Raw genomic sequence first — 26,608 nt, 5'->3', positions numbered from 1 at the left:
CCACCCTGGAAATACTCATGATGCTGCAGTATTTAAAGACTCCAATTTATACAGGAATGTTAAAAATATTATTCCACAGGTAAAGTAACAATTAATATATTTTTTAAATTATACCTTATCACATGTCTGAATATTATTTTATAAATTATATTTTAGAACACGCGAAATATCAATGGTGTCATTGGTTTGATCTTGGATGGTCGTTTAAAGCTCACGTGAACGACATCTTTAATTTTTTAAATAGAAACCCCTATTTTTCAATGCATATTCTTGTAGCTAATCTCGAAAGCTTTTCAAAACACTATAATAAAGTATTTTTTCATTAAGAACTTTTAAAATTATAAGGCTTGAAAGTTCTAGTATTTTGACATAAAATACAAAATATATTGTAAAACATTAAGTTTTCGGTAATGTTACCTTAATACTTTTATGCACAGAATAATGAGACGAATCAATTGGTATGAAAAAAAAGACATAGTTACTTTTAAGAAAAAGTATGCAGATGCGTGTTGCAAATTACATATTTTTTCTTAAAGGAACTGTGCCTTTTTTTGCTATTGTAGGCAATAGGCCTTACGACTACGTTTTTCTCTGTCTTACTCTACGTCAAGGGCGTCCACAGGGGGGGGGGGGGCAAGACGGGGCATTTGCCCCCCCCCCTGGAATCAGCAAAAATTAAGCATTGACCCGGGCAAAAAAATTTGATGTTCATTCTATTTCCGATGCTATTTTGGCGAAGTGCCAAAGCTTAAAGTTAAACATGGCATATTGTGTAGGCCAGGGATATGATGGATGCTCTGCAATGGCGGGAAAAGAGAATGGCGTGAAGAGTATAATACAACGAAAGTACCCGAATATTCATTATGTCCATTGCTCGTCACACAGATTGAACTTGGTTGTCCATGATTTAAATAAATTAGGCGAAGTTAGGAATACTATAGGTACAATAAAAGAAATAATAAAATTTTTTAGGGAAAGTAATATTCGAAGACAACTGGTTCCTTCAATTCCTATGCTTTGCGAAACACGCTGGTCCAAGAAGCACAAATCTATTGACTTATTTAAAAAACATTTCGGAACAATATTGGAAAAATTGCTTGAAATTTCTGAAGGGTCCACTAGTGGAAAGCAAAAAGCTAATTGTTTATATTGTGTTGCAACTAGTCCAATATTTCTATTATGTCTATTTATAATATCAAAATATTCTGAAATATTAGGACCTATTTCTGTATTACTACAAAATAAACAAATAAATTTGCTTGAATGTCAAAATCATATAAAACGTTTAATCTCTATACTTCATAAAGAACGGAATGAATTTAACAGTATTTTTATAGAATGCGAAAAGTTCAGCCGCTCGATTGGTGTTGAGATTAAAATACCACGGATTGTCTCAAGACAAACTAAAAGAGCGAACTATTCCATAGAAGATCCCAAAGAATACTATAAACTAAGTCTGTTTTTACCGTATATAGATTCGCTTATAAGTTCGTTAAGTATTAGATTTTCTGAAGAAAATTCAAGTATTTTCAATCTTTTCTGATTGTAACCTTCCACTTTCAAAACCATGACCCGTGAGCAGAGCAAGCAGTTGTTATTAGAGATTGATGAGAGTGGTGACTTACTTAATAAAGGTCTTGTATGGCATAAAATAATAAATGACTCTGAAATATCTACTCTGGACGATATGCTTACTGCTGCCAAATTTGTGCCTGCAATTATTCAAGCTGTGCTTTTAAAATCGCTATCGTTGCCTGTTACGACAGCAACAATAGAGAGATTATTTAGTACCTTACGGCGTGTTAAGCTCAACAATGTCTGAATCAAGACTCAGTGGTCCTTGTATGTTAAGCGTCCATAGGCAAAGGATTGAAAATAACGAAGAAAGCTTTATCACCCAAGTGATAGACAAAGGTCAAGATGATAGAAGATTAGTTTTTTTGTTTGACCAAAATTGAAAAAATAAAAATGATTGAAGTCATATGTAAAAAAAGTTAAGAAATGAAATAAATTATAAGTATTCTAAATCTAGAAGTAACATTTTGAATCATGCCTCCCCCTGGAAAAAATCCTGTGGACGCCCTTGCCCTACGTCCACGACTACGACACTTACGTCTCGTTCTCTGCTATCAGCCAAACTCGGAAACTCGTAATACGTCAATACGTGCAGCACAAGTTCAGAGTTTGTGCATATATAATCGCATTGGTCGATTTGACGAAGTGTCGAAGTCATCAATACCGAATACCGAATACGATTGGATATTGACAATATTGACATTGTGGCATACGGCGATACGGATACGGCCTATGCTCGCAATTTTTGCCAAGTGGAACTTGATCTTCATACTCATTGTTATTGATATATTGTATTGAAAATTCGCTGAATTCACGTGTTCCCACTAAAACTGCTCTGTCAGATTGAGATAAGCCTCATAATCATAAGTCAGATTAAAAACGAAAAATCACACGGATTCACGGATGCAATCGTATGTATTATAAATTATAACTATTATCTGTTTATCTATATTAATTATAATTATATTGCCGTAACCGTAAGAGATGTTACGAATGTACGGTGCAGACATAACCTTTCTAGTAGATGAAGTAGATCTGGGAGTTCAGCTCGAACCGCCGTGCGAGACGGACGTGTGTGGCGCTCGTGCTTTACCGTTTCGACCCGTGTGCCCTTTTCGAGATTGTGACGGGTTGTGCATTGCGGGGAGTGCATAGTAAATACTTTAGGGGGGATCTTTACATATTCGCTATAGATTAGCGCTCCCCTCTCGGAGGGGGAGTAGTTAACAAACTTATTAGTGTCCAAATGGCACTCTTAGGACGTGACACGACACGATCGCGTGATGACCTTAACACCGCGGAAGACGACACGCATGGTGTTCACAAGAGAATGAGAACCAGCTTTTCCGAACAAGATTTTGACAAGATCACAAATGAATTTAGATCGGGTGAGAATGCAATGAACTGGACGGTGGCAAAGAACCGAAGAAATTCCACGTCAGAAAAGCGGTGGGAAGAGGAATTGAACAGAAGACGCAACCTCTCTCCAGAAGAAAACTTGTGTGAGATAAATATGGGTGAGAAAAACGACCCCCCGGCTCAGTCCGGGCAAGATACGTGCTGCGATCCTTATATTAATTAAATGACCTTGCCCTGTGGTAACGGTGGCAATAATTATAGTAAGAAAGATTGTCCGCCGCCCGGTGTGGATCACGTGAAGAGCAGTGTTGACGTGCGTGATACGAACGCTAATATTTTGATTGAACCATTTGACAAGGAGGCCTTTGTAGTTAACGGCTCTGCTTTGGAGAAATGTGACCCTAGTAATACAACGCATGACGCGCAACGTATTTCAAGATTCGAGGACGATTTCAAAGGTGAAGCAAAGATTTCCCCCGACCAAACGACCACGAGAAAAGGTAGGAACCATGTAAAAATTTGGTCAATTCTGGTGGAACATCGCATCTTCCCCACATCGGTAGATATGCTCAATCATTTCTCGGCTGAGGCTACTTTTAAAAACTTCTCGGATGCTAATCGGGCATTGGACATTATTGATAGGCTTGGTGAGCCGGTTAAAATTAAAGCTCATTTAGAACAACGATCTGTAATCTGCAAAGGCGTAATTGCGGACTGGCCATCGTCGATCACCGACCTATGGTCGGTAATTCAGGACAAATCTAATATCTTGAAGTTTGAACGTATGTACCGATGAAAATGGGACCCTACGACCAAGAAGTCCTCTGTAATACCTACAGACAATATTATTATCACTAGGAAGGGTAAGAAGGTCCAAGACTTAAAGATCTTCATTAACGGCGTGGGATTGAGGGTAAGACCATATGTTCCTCAAGCTAAACAATGCTATAATTGCTTTAGATTTGGTCACACTAAAGCTGCATGCAAAAGTGACACTCGCTGTATTATATGCGGGGATAAATCCCATGGCCAATGTGATAGGCCTGTGAATTGCTATAACTGTGGAGGGCCACACAGATCTACCTTTTAAAAGTTGCCCGGCTTACGAGAAAAATAAAAATATTAATGTTGTGATGGCTTATAAAAATATTTTTTATCATAGCGCACAACGGATTGTTGAGGGCGACAACGCAGATCCGCCCAGAGCATACGGTAGGTTTCTGAGTCCGGACGACTGGCCGTCCCTGCCAGCATCCTCCAAGGACAAATCTCATGGAGAAACGGACAGTGGGGAAAGTGTAGGACGGCGGGATCTGACGCCCAGGAGATCAAGCGTGGAAAGGGAGCATAACTTCTTACAGCATGGAAACAGGAAATCTAGAAATACACAGGTACAATATGCTAATGTGGTGAGGGATCACTACAAGCAATTCGACACACGAGCGGGCGTAATCACCAATGAACAGAGAGGTATTGCTTTATCTGCCTCTCGAAATGGAGCCGCTTGGTCAGAATTTATCCGCGAAGAGGCGGTAGAAACGCGAGGGGATTCTCTCCGCATGCATGATCGTCATATTAGAGATACGTTGGACATTGTTCTGCAAATTCTACGCAGAACTCCAGAAGTTAGAGAATTTTTAATGAATGCCATGATGAATTCCAGTGACTCCCGGCGACGGAAAGAAGAGGGGCCAAAAGGTGGAGCCCGACGGGACGGAGGTGAGAGAATGTACTTTCCTTCTGTAGCATAATTCAATCTCCTGCTCTGGAACTGCCGAGGATATCAAACCAGTAAGGATGAACTCACCAGGAGAGTTATGGACTTCGATATGGTGGTGCTTACAGAGACAAGATGCACTGATAAAGTGCATGTCGACTTTTCCGGCTTTAAGTTTGTGCATGGTGCGAATCTGCTTCGTAGTGGCGGTGTTTCAATCTCAGTTCGCAAACAAATTCAATTTGACGTTCTCACCTTAAATAACATTCCGGCGGGGTACGATGTGGTGGGTATAAAAACGAAGAACTTACACAAAAACGTGAACGTGCTGGCTATCTATAGACATCCCCGCGGATCAATAACGAGACGTGACCTTAATGCCATAATTAACATTATTAGCGACAAATCAATTGACTCTATCATTTTAGGAGATTTCAACGCCCACAATATTGTATGGAACTGCCACTCCACTACGGACGATGGCGACCGACTGCATGAGACTATGACGGATGAGGAATATTTCTGTATAAATACGGATACCATTTCTCGTGCTGGCTTACGCGGTCAGCGGGATTCTAATATAGACCTCATGTTTAGTACGAGAGGCGTTATCGACCGTATTACGTACCGACAGATGGAGGAAACGTGGGACAGCGATCACTACCCGGTCTCTTTTTGCTTCGACAACCCGGTGCTGACATATAGGAAATTGTCAAACAGGATCACATCTAAGAGAACCGTCTGGTCCGAATTTGGCGAAGTGGCTGAAAGGGAGATTACCTCCTCCCTATTACCGAACATCGAATCCTTCAAGAACGACTTTGAAGGGTATTATCGCCAATTTGTGGATATTCTCAGGAGATCGGTCGAAACCGCATCAGGCAGACGCAAGATATCGCCAGTCCCAGCGCGGGGAGATATCCCTATTATACACAAGAGATCTCACAAATGGTGGGACACGGAATGCGAATCTGCGATTCGCAGTAGAAAAGAGGCTTTTGCCGAGTTTAGGAGAAGCAAGAGTCTACAAGCGTGGGTGGAATACAAGAGAAAGGGCGCTCTAGCCAAACGTACCATTAGAGAAAAGAAAAGAGCGAGTTTCGAAAACTTTTGTAAGGACATTAATAGATTTACGAGCCTAGGGTACGTATGGAAAATCATGCGTATTCTAAAGAACTCTGGAAAAAATGTCCAATGGAATACTTGGACTACCAAGAACAGAGAAGATGAGATCAGAAGTTCAATTGATAACCTGGCTCCTCCATTTGTTGGTACCGAACCAATCACGGCCCCAGATGGTAACGAGGATGACGAGCTGGAGGCCCCGTTCAGCCGGTCAGAACTGGATAGAGCGATCGGAATGATTAGGAGAGACTCGGCCCCTGGCCTCGATGGCATGGAGTATAAAATGATCAGGACCCTGTTGGATTCTGGAAGAAGGTGCCTGCTAGAACTCTTCAATATTGTTTGGAAGACGGGACTTTTACCGTCTGATTGGCAAGATTATCAGGTAATTTTTATAGATAAGGTTGGTAGGGAGAAGGTCCGCCCTATATCGCTGTCATCATGCATCGGGAAACTAATGGAACGCATGATTAATGAGAGACTGATCTGGTGGGCCGAGAAGGAGGACAAGTTCAGCCCGTCGCAGAGCGGATTTAGAAGGGGCAAGTCTTGCACTGACAATTTGGCAAGGATTGTTGCGGACATCAAGTCGTCCCTGTGTGCGGGGGAATATACGTTGGCGGCCTTCCTCGACGTGGCGTCTGCGTACGACAGCGTCGATTACCCCACTATGCTGGAAACACTTATAGCGCTTAATTGCCCCACGGGTATAATCAGATTCGTTGGTAATTGGCTATACCGTAGAAAGGCGCGATTCAGAATTAATTCTCAGGAATTTGTGGATCGTTTAATTTTCAAGGGGCTCCCGCAGGGCGCTGTTCTTAGCCCGGCATTGTATTTTCTCTATACCCAGGGACTGTGTGCCGACCTTCCCGAGGGCGTTGAGGCCGTTGAATTCGCTGACGACGTTGGACTATACGTCTTTGGTCCGAATCGTAGAAGAAACAGGATACTCCTTCAACAGGCTGTGAACATAATAGCCGAAAGACTAAGGAAAATCGGACTTGATCTCGAACCTAAAAAGACGGTTCTCGTGGAGTTCTCCAGGAGCGGCCATGTGGACAGGGAGCTATTTATTCGGGTTGGTGACTACAATGTTTATAATAGTAACGGAGCGAAATTCCTGGGCATCTGGCTCGATAATAGGCTCAAATTTGACCGTCAGGTCTAGGCAGTCAGATCTAAGGTATCCAAGGCGAACTCGATAATTCGATACTTGTGCGGTGTGTCTAGAGGCTTGGAGGTCAATACGGCTCTCATGTTATATAAGAGTCTCGTCAGGTCTATAACGGATTATGGTATTTTTGTGTATTTTCCCAGAGATGCTACGACCCAGCTGAAGTTGGAGAGGGCTCAATACCTTGGAGTTCGTACAGCACTCGGCTATAGAAACAGCACTCCAAATAACGTAATAATAGCCGAGGCCAAGGTGAGATTACTGAGAGATCGCGCTTTTATGCTGGGCTGTAATTTCGTAAATAAAATTATGACATATAACCACAATGGACTATATAATAAGTTCCATCGCTTAGCGGACTGTGAGAGTTACGCACGATTTGTTCAGCCTATGTACAGATTTTCTCTTCTCACCGAAATCTGGAAAAGGACAAGAACTTTCAGAGCGGGAATTGGAGCTGCGAGAAAGTACGAGATATTCCATGGGTCATTCGGGGCCCACAGTTTTGTCCCGGTGGACCTAGACATTGGCAGAACCAGAAAAAGTCGCACATGTCCTGATGGTCGTCTCATCCAGGATATTATTGAGTCGTACGATCTGGGACCCACACCAGAAATTATATATACGGATAGTTCATACGGTGAGAAAAAACGATCCACGGGCGCTAGTGTGGTCATATATGATGATGATCTTGCCTACAAAATGAGCCTGCCATACTTATGCACGTCATACACTGCGGAAGCTTTCGCTGTGAAATCCACACTACCACTTATGCGGATACAGAGTCAATCAAGAGACCGTGACATTGTCATTCTGTCCGACTGTAAATCGGTCCTTGTATCTATCCACAATAATCATCTAAACGTACACAAGAATCGATACATCACGGAGGCCAGAATAATAATATATGAGCTTGAAAAGGTACATGGAAAGAGGGTGGTACTGGTTTGGATTCCTGCCCACGTCGGGATCGAGGACAATGAGTTAGCGGATCGCTTGGCCAAGAAAGCGGCTGAAGAGGAGGCGGACCCTTCCATTGAAATCCCAGTAGGGGACTTTATGAGACGCATTCGGGAAGAGTCTTGGGATGCGACTCAACAGTCGATAACACAGGATTCTGCGCATAAGGGCATCTTTTATTTTCACAACTTTTATGATCGCGGCACTGTTAAACCTTGGTTCTGGGGTATTAACCTCGAAAGATATTTCGTGACTTTGATAAATAGGATTAGGGCGAATCATTTCAATCTTGGTGTTTCTCTGAGGAGGAAGGGTTATACAGAGAGTGAGAGATGTTTGTGTGGACACGAGAGGGAGGATCTGAATCATGTGTTACTGCAGTGCCATAAATATGACGATTTAAGAGTTGCTCTGGACTTGGAACTTAGAGCAGTGGATTTCTACGAGGAAATAGACATCATCCGATTGATCAGATCAAAAAGATTTGACATATTGTATATAATTTTTAAGACATTTTTTAGGAAGATAGACAAAGTTATCTAGTGTGCTGTCGCATATCAAGGACTAATGATATTGTGCCAATTACCGTTGCGTATAAGGCACCTTACCCCCCTCACCCGAGGAGGAATTGAAAAAAACCCCCTGAAGTAGATATCTCTCTCTCTCTCTCTCTCTCTCTCTCTCTCTCTCTCTCTCTCTCTCTCTCTCTCTCTCTCTCTCTCTCTCTCTCTCTCTCTCTCTCTCTCTCTCTCTCTCTCTCCTCTCTCTCTCTCTCTCTCTCTCTCTCTCTCTCTCTCTCTCCTCTCTCTCTCTCTCTCTCTCTCTCTCTCTCTCTCTCTCTCTCTCTCTCTCTCTCTCTCCTCTCTCTCTCTCTCTCTCTCTCTCTCTCTCTCTCTCTCTCCCCCCCCCTCTCTCTCTCCTCCCTCTCTCTCTCTCTCTCTCCCCCCCCTCTCTCTCTCCTCCCTCTCTCTCTCTCTCTCTCTCCCCCCCTCTCTCTCTTTCTCTCTCTCTCTCTCTCTCTCTCTCTCTCCCTCCCTCCCTCTCTCCCTCCCCGTAAAATTCTATCCCTATTTCATATACAATTTTTTAAGATTCGGTCAATTAATTCCCAAAAAATTGAAAAAATTTCGGTACCGGCTTCCAAAAAAATCGGTAACGAAAAATTATACACTTTATAGCACTCCCCGGAAAATTCTACCCCTGTTTGATCTATACTTATTTGAGATTTGGTCAATTATTTCCAGAAAAATTAGAAGAATTAAAAAAATCGGTTTCCAAAAAATCGGTAACGAAAAACTACACACTCTATAGCACTCCCCGGAAAATTTTACCCCTATTTTATATGGTTTTAATACAAATTCGGTTTAATAGTTTTTAAGTTAAAAACGCACAAACATACACCACCCGTAAGAATTAAAAAAATTAAAAAAATCAGTTTCCAGAAAATCAGTAACAAAAAACTACACACTCTATAGCACTTTCCGGAAAATTCTACCCCTATTTTATATACTTGTGGTAAAAATTCGGTCCAATAGTTTTTAAGTTAAAAACGCACAAACATACACCACCCGTAAGGATTTTATATAATAGTATAGATAGACCGAATTTGTATTCAAATTATATAAAATAGAGGTAGAATTTTCCGTGGAGTGCTATAGAGTGTATAGTTTTTCGTTATCTATTTTCTGGAAACTGATTTTTTTAATTTTTTTAATTTCATCACCCGTAAGAATTTAAAAAATCGGTTTCCAGAAAATAGATAACGAAAAACTACACACTCTATAGCACTTTCCGGAAAATTCTACCCCTATTTTATATACTTGTGGTAAAAATTCGGTCCAATAGTTTTTAAGTTAAAAACGCACAAACATACACCACCCGTAAGAATTTTATATAATAGTATAGATACCATCTATGACGTCTATTCTTTTTTGAAGAAATTCCTGAACTGGTGCGCATTCGTGCAATAAGTTAAAGTGAAACAAAATTATACTTGTCTCACTCTAACTTAATTGCATTACTGATGTGCACCAGTTCAGGAAGTTCTTCAAAACGGAACACACGTATAAATGTTCTTTCAATGGCCACGTTCAGCAGAACGTTTATTTTGCAACTGTTGGAAGTTTTCTAAGCTCAGATTTGTTCGATGACAAATAGATTAAGACCGGTAGGACAAAATTAATTTTAGTAAATAAGTGGATATATGTGCATGGATAAAATGATTTATTTTGTGCAATAATAATTAGTGCAATATAAATTTAAATGTTTTAAAAAAGGCTATTAAAGCTATTATATATATATATAGATAAAGCAAATTATAATTTTGAAAGGAAAAATTTAACAAATAGGTATTTTTGTTAACTGTAGAAACGTAAAAAATACGTTTCTTAAATCATGGTTTCAAAAACATTTTTGTTCAAACGTTTCTTAATGGTTCTTTACGGTTATGAAACTATGTATACGTTCAAAAAACGTATATGAAACTAATATGTGCTACCTGGGAATTATATATAAATATATATGATTATATATGATGCAATTATATATGAATTTTGTCTCTATATATGATCATATATAATTAGATATAATCATATATAATCGTATATGAACATATATAATGATATTATATATATGTAAATATATATAATCATATATGACCGTATATAGTCAATATATATTAAAAAAGAACTGTTAACTTCGATAATTTTTTTTTTATTTGGATAATGATTCCCTTCTCGGGATACATGGCGTTTTGTAGGGACGTACCCAACCCTTTACATGTGTCCATCTGTACGAGCCTGGTCTTTGTGCGACTGCAGTTCTCTCTCCCTCCTCATTCCGGTGATTTTTAGCATCCATTCCACTCCTTCTCCTCCTTCCGACATTATTGTTAATTCTGGTATACCCATTTCTTTGGTTTCTATACATTCCGTAAGAATATGTTTCCAGGTTTCCTCTTTCTCTCCACATAATCTACATTCTCTTTTACTGTCCTCCTCCCAATACTTATCTCCTCTCCATTCGTTGCAGCATCTGAATCTGGCTAGGGTCTTCAGTCTTTTTCCTTTTCCTTTTTGGCCCAAGTATTTCGCTCTTCCTGCTCCCCTCCACTTTTTGTATTCTTTTGCTGACTCTTCTATTTTATTTTCCCTTTCCTCCAGCTGCTTTCCTCTATACTTTTCCATCCATTCTTCCACTGTATTCATTCCCTTGTCTTCCTTAGCTTCTCTTTCCCACCGGCTCGTTCCTCCTGCTTCATATAGTTCTTTCATACTTTTGCCCCAGTTTGTACTTTCCCACTCTATCTTATCCATTTCTCTTCTGCACTCTTTTAGTATCACGTTCTCTGACTCGTTCTTTATTCTGTCTTGGTACCTCATCGCTCTCCCTCCCGCTTCTAGGCTTATCTTCTCTATGGCTGTCTCCTCTCTAACTATGTATCCTGGAGTACACCTGTCCAATCCGAGAATCCATCTTATGTACCTTTCTTGTAGTGCCTCGATTTCTTTCCATTCTCTCCATCCCCATACTTCTACTCCGTACAACATGATACTTTTCACCATAACATTGAACATCATAATTCTTCTGTCAAAGTCTCCTCCAAATTTCCTCTCTCCTATTCCCCATATCTGTGCCATGGCTGCTGCTGCTCTTTTAACTACGTCCCTTATATGTGCATCGTCCTTGTTATTCTTCTTAAACGTGAAACCCAAGTACTTAAATTCTCTTACTTCTTCTAGTTCTTCATTCTCCCATTTCCACTTTCTTTCTTGACTTCTTTCCTTTTTGCAGAAAACTAGTATCTTAGACTTACCCGCATTTAGGGTTAGTCTCTTTCCTTCGAGGTATTTTTCCAGAGCTTTCAACATTCTCCTCATGTCCTTCTCCGACTCCGCCATCATTGCCAGGTCGTCTGCATATGCGAGTGTAAATATTTTCATTCTGCCGATTACAACTCCTCCAACTTGTCTCTTCTTCAGAAATTCCTCAACATCTGCCAAATATAATATAAAGAGCAGTGGGCTTAGGGGGCAGCCTTGTCTTAGTCCCCTCTCTGTCCAGAATCTTTCCGTTACCTTGTTCCCTGCTATCACTCTAGTCGTAGTCTCCTTATGTATATCTTTTAACCTTTTTATTAGTCTTTCATCAATTCCTTGTTCTTTCATGTTCTTCCATAGCAGCTCCCTATCTACCTTGTCGAAAGCCGCCTTCACATCTGCAAAGAAAACATATAGCTTTCCCTTCTTTCTTGCTAGCACCTTCTCCGCTGCTGTGTTAACTTCGATAATAAAGCATTGATAAATTAAGATGTATATTTTTTCAAAAGCTGTAGAATTAAAAGTAAAATGATTTATTCCATGTATTATGACTTGGCACTGCTTGATGTGAGACAATGCCGTGTCTCTTGATACCGTTTTTATACCACTGTTCGTCAAATTTTAAATACGAGAAACGAATCCTATCGAATGCCATCTATTGGATAATCCGAATTTAAAGTTTATATATGATTATATATAATAATATATAATCTATATGGAAAAATGCTTTTTATATATAATTTATATATAAATTATATGAACTCATATATAATCATGTCAAATTGTATATGAAACATTTATATATATTTAAATATATTTTAATCGCCTGTATAATTATATATAATCATATATGATATCATATATAAGTACGGAAATTTTGCTTTTTATATATAATGCTACATGAAATTATATATAATCATATAGGGTTATATATACTTTCATATGAATCTTGTATGTATCCATACATAAGTGCATATATGATCTATTGTTCATATCTAGTTATATTTGGAATTATATATGCCCATATATAATGATATATGGACCCATATATAATTTTATATAAAGAACCAAATTTCATACATATAATCACATATAATCATATATATTAATATATAATTATATATCATCTTTTTTTCCCGGGTCTTTAGATATAACCATAGGTATCTATACTCGAATGCGATCTAAAATACATTACATCTGATCATATCTGTACAGATATAAGTCGAACTGTGGTTGTGCTTGATTGAAAACTGTTCAGGTCTGACGATATCTGGCCATGTTTAACTATAATAAATTAAATGTTCGATGATAGATATTCGTCTAATGCGAATTTATTTATACATATAGCAAACTAAAGATATTCAATTAAATATCTTTGATATAATTATATAAAAATAAATTATGATAAAGATATAATTTGCAGAAGACAAGTATTTTTTTATGAACAAAAAATGTTAGTTATTTGTTTTATAAAAGCATTTTCATCAATTATATTTAAAATACAAAAGACAATCACAGAAATATAAGTTATTTTGTACATACATTGTAAGCTTATAAATGATGGATAAACAAAAGTGAAAAAATTTTCAATTTGATTATTATTTAATAGCTTATAGATTACATAAAAAATTTTTGTTGAAGTTATTTGCAGACTTGCATAAATAATTACCAACTCGAATAATTATATGTTCATATATGAATTTTGGCCTGATAAGATCTTATATGGTCATATATGATTATATAAGATTATGTAAGGACATATCAAAAATATCTGTTATAATGTCTTATATCTATATATATAAGTACCGTCGTCTCTGTCTGTATGTCTGTCTGACCGCGAACTACTTATTCGTTAGTGGACCGAATTTTTACCAAAAGTATATGAAGTAGGGGTAGAATTTCCCGGGGAGTGCCATAAAGTGTATAGTTTTTCGTTACCGATTTTCTGGCAACCGGTTTTTTTAATTTTTCCAATTTTTCTGACCGAATCTCAAAGAATTGTATATGAAACAGGGGTAGAATTTCCCGGGGGTTGCTATAAAGTGTATAATTTTTCGTTACCGATCTTTTTGGAAACCGGTATCAGAAATTTTCCAATTACAAAAATTATAATTATAAATATTAATTAATTAATTGAGTTTTATTTAATCTTGCAAAACGTATATTTCGTGGGTGTAAAAAAAATTGCTTTCAATAATATTTATATTTTTTAAATAAAATAATTATATATATAAAATAAAATATAATTAATAGTAAATAAATGTAATAAAATTAATAATAAATAAATCTTTTTCATAAAAATAAATATAAATTTAACAAATGATATTGTTCATAGGTCGATCAGTTTTAAATGAAATATGTTATATAGATAGGATAAGTTGCTGCTTTCACATATTATATGTCAATTGATAAACCAGTCACTTCAATTCGTAACTGTCGCGAGCGATTGTATTTTGTGTGTCAAGAGTTAGCATACTCACAAGGGAACGGTCGGAAGTGTCCCTACCCGATTTGGATGCGCTTTGGATATGTTGTTGAGCATAAAAAAAAACAGACTCGTATTTTTTTTTGCGGCGTATCTCGACGTTTAGGGGTTGAAAAAACCCCTAAAAAATAACGACCGATTTAGATGCGCTTTGGATATGTTGTCGAGCATCAAAAAACATTAGACACGGGTTTTTTTGCTGCTTATCTCGACGTTTAGGGGTTGAAACAACCCCTAAAAAATAACGGATTTTATAGTTTTTAGCGAATATCTTCGAAAATATAAGGCGTATGAAAAAAAGTTTGGTACAAAAGGTTTATGGCTTTTTGTGCTCTTTACAATGGCGTAATCAGATTTTTCAAATTTGTCACATTTTTTAATTTAACCCCACTCCCACCTATTATTTTTGCCAAATATAACAATTTTTTCAACGCAAATTTAAGAGCGTCAAATGCCAAATACATCCATGTGTATTTTTATTATGATACCATTATTAGATTTTTGGCAAGACAAGATGATATGTGGTATAGGCGTCGCGCTGTAGGTAGGTGTTGCGTTATTTCTGTTCAGTTGCGCCGTACGCTTAAAAATTTCCATTGCTATATACTACGACATAATATGCGATGAAAGTCCAAGCAGAGGAAAAGATATCACGTCATCCGAAGTTCAAATGGCGCGTGCGCAAAACAGTGTTATAAATACGCGTCGAAGTAAATTGTTGTGAGCGCACAACGGTATAATTATTCATTAATGTAATACGACCCTAGCGATTAAAGTCATTTCTGAATTCCGCCAAAAGACCTGACGATTGCATCGGACGATCGATCAAACTGGGCGGAGAGGTTAACGCTATCTCGAGAGCGTTCGAGGGAGCGAGAAAGTCCCTGAGCTAGCAACGAAATGTAGACTCCGATATTATAAATACCACCGGTGTCTAATTGATTGTGTCCAAATGATCGTGTCCAAATGAACGGTGTCCAAATGCACCGTGTCCAAGTGCATCTCTCTCAAAAGATTATATAGTCACTGGCAAAACTGGCAAAGAATTGAGTAAGAGCTGAATAAAAAATTATATTAAATATTCAATATCAAAGAAAAAAGTAACAAGCGTAAGAAAACAATAAAAGTTAACAATAAAAATGCACTTACATGTTCACAAAACGACAGCGTACAACACAGTTTTTTACACTTTAGACTTATGATCTGAAATGCTTGCTTTTCGGAATTATGACACAAGCAAATGATATTCAAATGCGTGAATTTGGTTGTTGATTTTGTTGTGCCGTAACCGGGATAGTATATTATTGTAGCGGTTAATGTGACGCACGTGTTCGTTCAGATTATGATTTGCGACTGCCCGCCCGATCTTACAATTCGGCGGTATTTATAATGTCGGAGTCGACATTCCGTTGCTAGTCTAGGACTCTCGAAATAGCGTTAACCTCTCGCTGTCAGTGCCTTGCGCTGGCCTTTGCATCAGCGCTTTCGGTCATCCCGGAGTTGAAATGGAAATTTTTAAGCGTACGGCGCAACTGAACAGAAATAACGCAACTCCTACCTACAGAGCGACGCCTATACCACATATCATCTCGTCTTGCCAAAAATCTAATAATGGTATCATAATAAAAATACACATGGATGTATTTGGCATTTGACGCTCTTAAATTTGCGTTGGAAAAATTGTTATATTTGGCAAAAATAATAGGTGGGAGTGGGGTTAAATTAAAAAATGTGACAAATTTGAAAAATCTGATTACGCCATTGTAAAGAGCACAAAAAGCCATAAACCTTTTGTACCAAACTTTTTTTCATACGCCTTATATTTTCGAAGATATTCGCTAAAAACTATAAAATCCGTTATTTTTTAGGGGTTGTTTCAACCCCTAAACGTCGAGATAACCAGCAAAAAAAAAACCCGTGTCTAATGTTTTTTGATGCTCGACAACATATCCAAAGCGCATCCAAATCGGTCGTTATTTTTTAGGGGTTGTTTCAACCCCTAAACGTCGAGATAAGCAGCAAAAAAAACCCGTGTCTAATGTTTTTTGAAGCTCGACAACATATCCAAAGCGCATCCAAATCGGTCGTTATTTTTTAAGGGTTTTTTCAACCCCTAAACGTCAAGATACGCCGCAAAAAAAAAATACGAGTCTGTATTTTTAATGCTCAACAACATATCCAAAGCGCATCCAAATCGGGTAGGGACACTTCCGACCGTTCCCTTGTCAGAAAGGATACAGTTTTTTATGCAATTGATCAAAGACAAATCGCAAGAAAAAGACAGAAAGGGGAAGGGGAAGAGAGGGGGAGAGAGAGAGAGAGAGAGAGAGAAAAGGTATGTATTTTAAATATCAAATTTATATGTCAAAAAATCTACGTCTTTCCATCTCTTCATCTCTTTGTTTTATTTTCTTTTTATTTCATTATCTTATTGACTTTCGGTCTGTGCCAGTCATGCGCGTCACTAATTTGCGCGATGCGCGAACTACTTATTTGTTAGTGGACCGAATTTTTACCAAAAGTGTATGAAATAGGGGTAGAATTTTCCGGGGAGTGCCATGATGTGTATAGTTTTTTGTTACCGATTTTTTGGAAACCGGTTTTGCTTCCTCATAGAGGAAGCTTTGTTTTCATAAATTTCGTATATGAACCTTTGATTGCGTATAAAGTTGGGTCTAATCAACCAAATTTAAATAAATTATATATGAAATAGGGGTAGAAGAAACCAAAGAAAAGTTTGGTTTTGAGTTTTTGATGCTAATATGTTCAGAGTGTTCTAAAACGTCGAAATATTGCATTTAAAAAATGTCCGTATGTGTGTGTGTCATGTGTGTGTGTGTGTGTATATGTGGATTTGATGTCCGTGGTTGCTCTAATTTCCGCAAATATTGATATATCGGGCTGTTTTTTTTTAATCGATAGAGTATTATTCAAGGAAGGTTGGTATTGAATTTGGCGATAATCGGTAAAGGGGTTCTTTTTAAAAAAAAATTTGAATTTTTTTAGAAATGCCCGTGGTTACTCTAACTTTTGCACATTTTGTAATATTGGGCTATTTCTAATTTTATTATATTCTTCAGTCTTTTCTACCCCTATTTCATATATAAGTTTGGATTTGGTCCGGGGAGCGCCATGACGTGTACAGTTTTTGGTTACCGATTTTCTGGAAACCGGTGCCAAAATTTTTCTAATTTTTTGTTGATGATCTTGATGAAACTGGTACCAAAAGATTACTAATTTTATGGGTATGGCTACTATGGGGTTGAAAATTGGAGGTTTCATGGGGTTCTATTGGTGCTCCTAATTAATGGGTAAGTTTGGGGAGAGGGGAACAGATTTTGAGCCCGCGCGAAGCGCGGGCGAAAAATCTAATATTTAAATAAGTTTCAGAAATTTGTTATTTTCAAGTATTATTTTTTACGTATGCCACTTTATTATAAGAGTGGACTCCACGATACAACTGATACAAAAATTGTGCCGCTCTATAGCGCGAGACAGTGTCGTGTCTTTTGATACCGTTCTTATAACACTGTTTGTCAAATTTTAAATATGAGAAACAGATCCCATCGAATGCCATCTATCGGATTGAGATACAATATTGTGATCTGATCATATATAATCTTGACCATATATAAGTTCATATATGATTATATTATTTTCAGTAGTTTAAAGTTTAAATTATAAGGTATGTTTATTTATTTATAGACTTCCGTTTCCGGTTGGTTAGGTGTGAGTAGACGTATTTTGTGTGTGAAAAGCGGAGTGCGAGTGTGAGAGGTAGAGTGAGAGAGAGAGTGTGACGAGCGAGGGGAGAGATCAGAGAGTGAGAGGGAAGGTGTGAGAGTGGAGGAAGCGCGGAGGGTTCAGAGAGAGAGCCCGTGGAGGCAGAGGAGAAACAAGAAGGTTGAGGTTAGAGAGGCAGACGTAGAAGGGGAAGAGTATAGAGCGCTAGGGTAAAGAGCTAGGGAATTCTGGGGAGTTCGGGAATAGCGCGGGGAAGCAGTACGGCCATAGAGTAGGAGGAGAGGAGATGGCACAGTTCGCGGATAAATTAGGGAAAGAGAGACGCGGTAGTACGGGGAATATAGACGAGCTTTTCAACAGAAAAAGGGATACAATGGAGAAGGAAGAAGGAGCGGTTGAGAAAGGAAAAAGGAGCGAGGACTTTTTTAAGAAAAGCAGGAAGGTTGAGAGAACGCCACCAGGGGGGGGGAGATATGGATGTGAAAGGGTTCCTGAGATAATTAGGAGAGGAGCTGAGGGAGGGGTTAAGGGGGGTGAGAGAGGAATTAAGAGAGGTAGCGAAGGGACAGAGGGAGGCAATGGTGGAAGAAGTGGAGAAGATAAGGAACGAGTTAAGGGAGAGAGAGGAGAAATGGAGCAGGGAGAGAGAGGAGTTTAAGAATAGAATAGAAGATTTGGAACGAAAATTGGAGGGGATGAAGATGGAGTTAAAGGAGGGAGGTCACGCTGGAGGAAAAGGTGCAGAAGGAAGCGGAGGAGGGAGAAGGAAGGAGGGGAGGGTGAGTCTGATTGGAAGGAGAGGGTGGAAAGGCTGGAAAGGAGGTGTGAAGTGAAGGAGACGGGAGAAAGGAAGAGAAACATTTTGATAAAGGGAGTAAAAGAGGATGCGGGAGGAATAAAGGGGGGAATAGAGGAGGTGATGAAAAAGATAGAAGTGGAGGTTAAGATAGAGGAAATTAGAAAAATAGATGCGGGAAAGAGAGAGAAGGGAGGTATAGCAGTGGTAAGAGTATTAAGTGAGGAAGAAAAGTCAAGAATAATGAGAAATAAGTGGAAATTGAGAGATGAAAGTACTTGGATAGAGGAAGATTTGACATGGGAAGAAAGGAGGATAAAATGGAGGATAAATCAAATTGCATGGAAGGCAAGAGGAGAGGGTAAACGGGTACGGATAGGGCAGGGAAAGGTATGGATAGAGAGGGAGTGGGATGAGGTAAGAGATGTGCTCAGGGATAGTAGAGGGAGGTGTTGGGAGGCAGGGCAAGGGAAAGAGGAAGAAGGCAAGAGAGATGAAGGACAAAAGCAGGGAGTAGAAGAGGGAGAGGGAACGGGTAGGGTAGATGAAAGAAGAGTAGAAAAAGAGAAGGAGAAGAGGGAGGAATTAGAGAAAAAATTTGGAGAGTAGAAGGGGGAGGAGGGGGAGGAGGAAGAGAGCGGAGAGAGAGAGAGAGAGAGGAGGGAAGGAGAATATACAAGGTGGCTTTTTGGAATGTGGCGGGGTTAACAAATAAAGATAAGGAGTTCTGGAAGAGACTGGAGGAATGGGATGTAATGGTGTTATGTGAGACGTGGGTGGATGGAAATGGATGGGAAAAGATAAAGGAGAGGTTACGTATGGGAAGTGCAAAAAGCAGGGAGGAAGAATCGGAAGGGAAGGGCGGTAGGAGGAATGATAGTAGGGGGTGAGGGTAGGCGTTAAAATGGAAAAAGGGAGGACGAAAAAAGATAAAGAAGGGATGATATCGATAAGGTAATGTTAGGGGACGAGTGGTTGAGGATAGTAGGAGTGTATATAAATAAGGATATGGATGGGAAACTGGAAGAGCTAAAGGAATGGGTGGAGGAGATAGAGACGGGAGTGAGGGTGCTGATAGGGGGGAATTTTGACGCAAGGACGCGGAAGGAGGAAGGTTTCGTAGAAGAGGGAGAGGAAGAAAAGGGGGAAGGGGAAAGAAGAACAAAAGATGGCAAGGTAAACGGTAAACGGGAAGGGAAGAAAGCTATGTAGGTTTTTGGAAAAGCATGGGTAGGCGATTTTTAACGGGGGAATTAGAAGAGATGAGGAGGGAGAATGGACATATACAGGGGGGAGAGGGGAGTCGGTGATTGACTACGTGTTGGGGGACAGGAAGACAAAGGAGAAGATAGAAAGGGTAGTGGTGGAAGCGAAAGTCAACTCAGACCACCAGCCAGTGACGGCGTGGGTAGAAGGGAGTGGAGGACGATTCGGGTAAAAGGAAGGGGGCGAAGGGAGAAAGTGGGAAAGGAGATTGGTCGGAGGAGGGCAGGAAAAAATTTAAGGATTTAGTGGGGGATAAGCAATTTCAGGGAGGGGGAGTGGAAAAGGAGTGGCAGGGGCTGAAAGGGAGGATAGGGAAGGTATTAAGGGAAGTGAATGGGAAGGGAAAGAAGGGCGGAGAGAGGGACTGGTGGGATGAGGAATGTAAGGAAGGGAAGAGAAAGGTTGGGCTCATGCTAAGGAAATGGAGAAGGGAAGGGGGGAATGGGGACAGTTATAGAGAGAAAAAACAGCGATACTGAACAAGAAGCTATGTGAGGAGAAGAGAAGAAGGGAAGTGGAGAAATGGGAAGCGGAGGTAAAGGAGATTAGGACAGAGGGGCAGGTATGGAAGGTGGTAAACAGGGAGAGGAAGAGGAGGAGGAGGGTGAACGAGGGAATTCGTATGCAAGAATGGGATATGTATTTTAGAGATTTGTTGGGAGGAGTGGAAGGGAGGGTGAGGATGGGAGCAAGAAGAGAGGGGGAGTTGGAAGAGGAGGAAATAAGGAGAGAGGAGGTGTGGGAAGTGGTGGGAAAGCTTAGGGAGGGAAAAGCGATGGGAAGTGATGGAATTCCAAATGAGGTATGGAAGTTTGGAGGGGAGGTGGTGAAGGAATGGTTGTGGGAGGTGTGTAATAGAGTGTGGAAAGGAGAAGGTTGGCCGGAGGATTGGAGGGAGGGAATTATAGTGCCCATAGGAAAGAAGGGGGAGGGGGAGAAAGTGGGGGACTACAGAGGGGTGACTTTAGCACAAACGGCGTACAAGGGGTACGCTGCCGTTTTGGCCGAAAGGCTGAGGAAGGAGGTAGAAGGGAAGGGCTTGCTACACACCGAGTCAGACAGGGTTTAAGAGAGGGGTAGGGACCACGGACAACATCTATGTGTTGAATTATTTAATAAATAGGCAGGTAAATGGGAAGACGAAAAAGATGGTGGTGTTGTTCGTGGATTTGAAGGCAGCTTTTGACTCGGTGGACAAGGGGTTACTGGTGGAAGCGATGAGGAAAAGAGGAGTGAGGGAGGGTTTAGTGAAGAGATGTAAGGAGCTGTTGGAGGAGACGGTATACAGAGTGAGGGTGGAAGAGAAGCTGGGAGAGAAATTCTGGACAGGAAGGCTGTTGGCGGATATTGATGACGAGCTGAGAAGAGAGGGGTGGGGTGGAAATAGGTTGAGAGGGAGGAAGTTATATACGTTGACGTATGCGGCCGATATAGCGATGTTGGCGGAGAGTGAAGAAGATATGAAGGGAATGGTGGGAAAATTAGAGGAGTATTTGGACAGAAGGGGACTGGTATTGAATAGTGGAAAAACAAAAGTAATGCGATATAAAAAGGGGGGAAGGTGAAAAAAGATGGAGGGGTAGGGTAATTGAGGAGGTGAGGAAATTCTGCTATTTGGGTTATGTAATAAAATATAATAGGAGGCAGGACGAACACGTAAGAGAGAGGGTAAGGAGAGGAGCGGCGTTACTAGGACATGTATGGGGGATTGGAAAGAGGAGGTTTGGGGAAGATTGGAGCAGGAGACTATGGTTATTTGATAAATTGATATGGTCGGTGATAAGTTACGGAGTTGAAATATGGGGGTGGAGGGAAAGAGGGGAAATAGAGAGGTTACAGGAAAGGTATTTAAAATGAGTATTGGGAGTGGAAAGGTGCACACCTGGGTATATGATTAGGGAGGAGATGCAAAGGGAGAAACTAAGAGGAAGGGCAGTTATGGGAGCATGGGGGTATGAGAACAAACTGGAGGAGGGAAAAGGAGGGGAGCTGGCGAGGAAGTGCTGGGAGGAAATGAGGAGAAGGGCGAAAAGAGGGGCGAGTCTAAGGGGTTGGGAGGAAGAGAGAAAAGAAGAGACGGAGAGCAGGGGATGGAAGATAGAGGAGGTGGAGGAATTAAGGGAGGAAGGGAAGTGGAGAGAGGAAGACGTGTATGAGAGAGAAAGGCAGAGGCAAAGAGAGGAGAGGTGGAAGGAGATAGGGGAAGCAAAATTTAATAGGTGGTATGGCTAGGTAAAGGGAGAGGGGGTGCCGGGGTATTTAAAAAAAAGCTGGGGGGAAAGTAGGTGGCAAAGGGTGGCCAGGTATAGACTGGGGGGCGGTATGAGGGGAGGGAAATATTGGGTGGCAGAGGAAAAAAAATGCAGGGTATGTGGAGGTGGGGACGAGACGTGGGAACATGTGTGGGAGGAATGTGCAGATTGGGGGGAAGGGAGATCGTGGCAGGAAATGGTTGGAGAGGTGTTGGGGGATGAGATTTGAGGAGAAGGAGATTTGGTTGAGGAGGTTAGAGGAGGTGAGGGGGGAAGAGGGAGATGGAGAGAGGGAGGGAAAGGAGGGAGGGGGAGGAAGAGAGAGAGTGAGTGAGAGAAAAGGCATGAGTGAGAAGACATTTGTAAACGGAAACGGAAGTCCATAGGTTAGGGAAATTGCGAGCGTGTGTGCCCAGATAGCACGTCCCGAGAAGTTGTAAGTCCAATTTATGTCCGCACGTCCATGGACATAAAATGGACATTCAAGGGATGTCCGTTGTTGGTAATGAAACGGATGTCTTATTTGAAACATCCTGTGAATGTCTAATTTATGTTCACACTTGGATCTTATTTTTATGCCTTTTAATTATTTATTGTTTTTAATATACATATATATTGTCTAATGTCACTATATAGTATAGTTTTATAATAGACTGTTTAGTTACCAAAGCTTATTGTGTAGCATCCAATTAATAAAATATTAGTTAACATCAAAAGATCACATTTTTTATGAACTATTGTATATTCAACACTTAGCGATAAAAAACACAATTATTTGATTTTTGTTTACAGTCGTTTATTATCTGTATTTTATGAAAAATATTTTTTGTAATAGCCTAGGATTTCTAGAAATATAATTCCAACAAAAAATATTTTTTATAAAATACAGATAAATGACTAAACAAAAATCAAATAATTATGTTTTTTAAATACTTTTAATTAGAAACGAAAAACAGAGAACTTGAATCGCCAGTGAACAATTAACAATTAGCAAAGGTATTATGATCGACCCAACTGGCAAATTTTATTGATAAAAAAACGCTACGTTTTATTAATATATTAATTAATATAATAGTAAGGCTCACAAGATTACAAATCAATCGAAGAAAAATGGAGCGTTGAGCCGTAACAAGGTGTTGGTGTTCGTATATTCTATACTTAAGTAAAGAAGTAACGAATTATAATGTACATAGTGTACATATACATATATTTCAACTTAGTCTATTAAGGAATTAAGGTGGTCTGACGCTGCAACCGTTCGCTTAGCCGAGGCGCCGGGAACACGCCGGAGGTAACAGCGGCTCCGGAACACACAATAAGTAGCAGGCTAGAGCATACAGATTAAGAGCGCCGGATACGCGAGTCCGAAGAGCCCATATGGCTAGCGTTTTCTTGAGAAGACAGCCGTAGAACCAGCGGAGGGGACCGGGGTCAAAATGACCCACACGGACGAGCCGCGGAAGGCGGAACGAGCAAAACGGCGATGGGGACATATCGGGAGGCACGAAAAGGGGAGATGCCACCGGTCGTAGCGCGAATCCGACAAGGGGCCCGCGATATAGCGGTACCGCGCCAGGATGACCCCCGAGAGCGAGCCAAGGGGGCCAGCGCGGGCAAAAACACACGCGGAGCGAATCGGGGCACGCCGACCGAGACCGTTGACGCGATCCACAGCGAGATCCGAATCCCGAGCGCGGAGGTAGCGGGGTCACGCGAGGTACCCCGCGAACGGAGGCGCGAGGTGACGAGACGAGGGGCGGCTATCGGAACCGGCCAAAGGGGCGACCCGGAAGCGAACCACCCGATCCGCGACGCGCTGAGGTCACCGGGGGCGGAGATAGCGGGGACACACCGCGTCCCCCGCGAATCGGGGCACGATAGTCGAGTCGAGGAACCGATCGGCGGAACGCACCCAGGGACCCCTCAGGGGCACCGCGACATCGGCGGAAGCACGTTCTGACGTTCGGGGGCCGAGATACCGGGGACAAACAATGGCACCCGGAACTCGGAAACCGAGAGTCTCCGGAGCGAAAGAGGGGACGGAGAGGTATCGGGGGAGGCGCCGGAAGAGATCCCCGAGGTCGACAAAACCACTCGGCGGAGTGGTCGCGAACCACGGGAACCGGGGGCCCGGGGCACGAGACTCCCCAGACAGATGCGTGCGGACGTGCGGGAGCCCAGGGGTGAGAACCACGGGCGACAGGGAATGCGAAAACAGCACAAGAAAAGAGAAAGTTCGGAACATCTGGCGCGGAAAAGTACTGCGGCGTAGAAATACCGAGAGTGGGATCGACGGTCCCGAAGTGGGGACGCCGCGAGAGCCCGGGGACTCGAGGCAGTCGCTCGGATATCGTGGTCGCGGTAACACGTACTAAGATTCTCTCGTATAAGAACTCGGCGCGTAGTTTAGCGCAGCGGTATATTACAACCGAGCACTCCCGCGTACCATCGCGTTAAACATAACTCGTTTTACAATAGCGAGCGGTAATTAATTACCAATTGTAACGACGTTCGACGAATGTGTCAGCGTGAAGCGCATACAGTGCGGAGATTTTGTAATCAACCACGACGATCTGAAATAAATCAATCGTTTGTTAATATACGCAGTGTCAAGTTAATTTGAATTACTTACCTGCTACATACCTTGTCCCACGGCATCGATTCAGTGTAGTCCAGCGGCGTTCCAGTATGCGATAATGCGAGGATCTGGGACAGTCAGCGGCAGTTGAAATCCATCCGGGGCGAGAAGCTGAAAGGGAAGGCGGTCGATTAGTTGAGCACACTCATTTTCTACTTACCCGTTCCGACGACAGGGGTGTCCATCGTTGTCCAGCGAGGTCCAGTGGCAGCGGCAGCAGCGGGGCGGTGATCCATCCAGCGTTGAGAACCTGAAAATAAGAGAGAATTGAAGTTTTGTTACAACGTCGTACCGTGATTCCGATAATTACCTTCTCGGTAGAATGAGGTCAAACCGAGTGGCGACCGTTTGAAGGACAAATCTGGCTGAAAAGTTGATTTATCGCTTGGTCCGCGTGCCCATAAAGTGACGTCCGGTCACAACGCTACTCAGGGATCGTCATAAACCAAGATGATGGATGCTTTATATGTGCGGTTAGTGAAAACGGATTCATCGTTCCAGAATTGACGGAAAAGTTTTCATTCGTCGTTCTTTCAGCTGTCTCGTTCTCACGGGCTCCAGTGGACGTCACTCCAAGTGGTTATGAAAGATAGTCGCCAGGACATCGTTACGGATCGAAGACTATTATCAATTAATAAACGAGAGCAGGTTATTGCGCTTACGCTCCTTTCTCTGTCTATTCTGATGATATGCAATGGTCGTCTATAATGATAAGATAGATTGATAGAAGATAATGATAGTGATAAAAGAGAAGAAAGTTGTGTCCCTCCACTCCATTCCTTAATAGACTACGCGCCGCAAATTTGTCGGACTTGAAACACAGCTATCTTGGAACATTAATACCCTTCCCTCCCCGAAATTAAAATATTACCACATGCCTCGGTAGTCGAATTGGTACGACGCCTTTCACGGAATGAGGGAGGTTCCAGGTTCGAATCCTGGCTGAGGTAATATTTTTCGCAATAAATTCTTTACAGTTTTTTAAATAATTAAATTGTGTCGATTTAATTTCGGGGAGGGAAGGGTATTAATGTTCCAAGATAGCTGTGTTTCAAGTCCGACAAATTTGCGGCGCGCAGTCTATTAAGTTGGAATATATGTATATGTACAGTATGTACATTATAATTCGTTACTTCTTTACTTAAGTATAGAATATACGAACACCAACACTTTGTTACGGCTCAACGCTCCATTTTTCTTTGATTGATATTAATTAATATTTGTGAGTGGTTTCTATACGCTTGAAAAGGACCGAAATCTGCGGTCGAAACGTAGCGTTATTTGATTAATAAAATTTGCCAGTTTGGTCGATCATAATATCTTTGCTAACTTTTAATTAAAATTTACAATTAAAAAAGATGTCCAAAAGCAATCCATTATAGGTCCAAAATTGGGCACGTTTTGGACATTCTGCGGACGTACAAAGTTGTGACAAATGGACGTCCATGGGACGTACATAGAACGTCCGACGGACCTTATTTGGACTTTGTATGGACGTCCGAATGTCCAAAAGCGGATGTCCACTGAACATACAATGGACGTCCTTGTGCTATCTGGGTGTGTGTACAGATAGGTAGGGTAATTAGTTTGTAAGGACTAGTGATAAGGTAGAGTAAGAGTTTTTGTGTAAGTTTTTTGTAAAGGGTTGGGAACGTCCCTTCAAAACGCCTTGCAACCCTGAGGGGAGTCAATAAAC

General features: G+C 41.0%; 3 protein-coding genes across 3 annotated transcripts; all 3 read left to right on the top strand.

The window, feature by feature from the left end:
• Window positions 1-760: 760 nt before the first annotated feature.
• On the top strand, window positions 761-1,851 carry LOC139782213 (52 kDa repressor of the inhibitor of the protein kinase-like). The gene has a single exon (XM_071721184.1). The coding sequence runs from the start codon at window positions 761-763 to the stop codon at window positions 1,541-1,543; it is 783 nt and encodes a 260-aa protein (XP_071577285.1). The 3' UTR covers window positions 1,544-1,851.
• Window positions 1,852-7,655: 5,804 nt separating this feature from the next.
• LOC139782212 (uncharacterized) lies at window positions 7,656-8,456 on the top strand. The gene has a single exon (XM_071721183.1). The coding sequence runs from the start codon at window positions 7,656-7,658 to the stop codon at window positions 8,454-8,456; it is 801 nt and encodes a 266-aa protein (XP_071577284.1).
• A 12,714-nt stretch (window positions 8,457-21,170) lies between these two features.
• LOC139782211 (uncharacterized) lies at window positions 21,171-21,782 on the top strand. The gene is made up of 2 exons (XM_071721182.1): window positions 21,171-21,557; window positions 21,663-21,782. Exons 1-2 carry the CDS (start codon window positions 21,171-21,173, stop codon window positions 21,780-21,782), a joined length of 507 nt encoding a protein of 168 aa, XP_071577283.1.
• The last annotated feature ends 4,826 nt before the right edge of the window (window positions 21,783-26,608 follow it).

This window comes from Temnothorax nylanderi, unplaced genomic scaffold, assembly GCF_030848795.1.
Source record: "Temnothorax nylanderi isolate EJ_2023f unplaced genomic scaffold, tnyl_v1.0 TNYL_tig0395_pilon, whole genome shotgun sequence".
Taxonomy (NCBI): domain Eukaryota; kingdom Metazoa; phylum Arthropoda; class Insecta; order Hymenoptera; family Formicidae; genus Temnothorax; species Temnothorax nylanderi.
This window is presented reverse-complemented; position numbering and strand designations above follow the sequence as displayed.

Excerpts from the sequence above, each read along its gene's own strand:
- LOC139782213 (XM_071721184.1), top strand. The coding sequence starts at position 761 with ATGGCATATTGTGTAGGCCAGGGATATGATGGATGCTCTGCAATGGCG.
- LOC139782212 (XM_071721183.1), top strand. The coding sequence starts at position 7,656 with ATGAGCCTGCCATACTTATGCACGTCATACACTGCGGAAGCTTTCGCT.
- LOC139782211 (XM_071721182.1), top strand. The coding sequence starts at position 21,171 with ATGGTGGTGTTGTTCGTGGATTTGAAGGCAGCTTTTGACTCGGTGGAC. Across the intron at positions 21,558-21,662 it reads TGAATAGTGGAAAAACAAAA|GAGGCAGGACGAACACGTAA; the intron begins GTAATGCGATAT and ends AAAATATAATAG.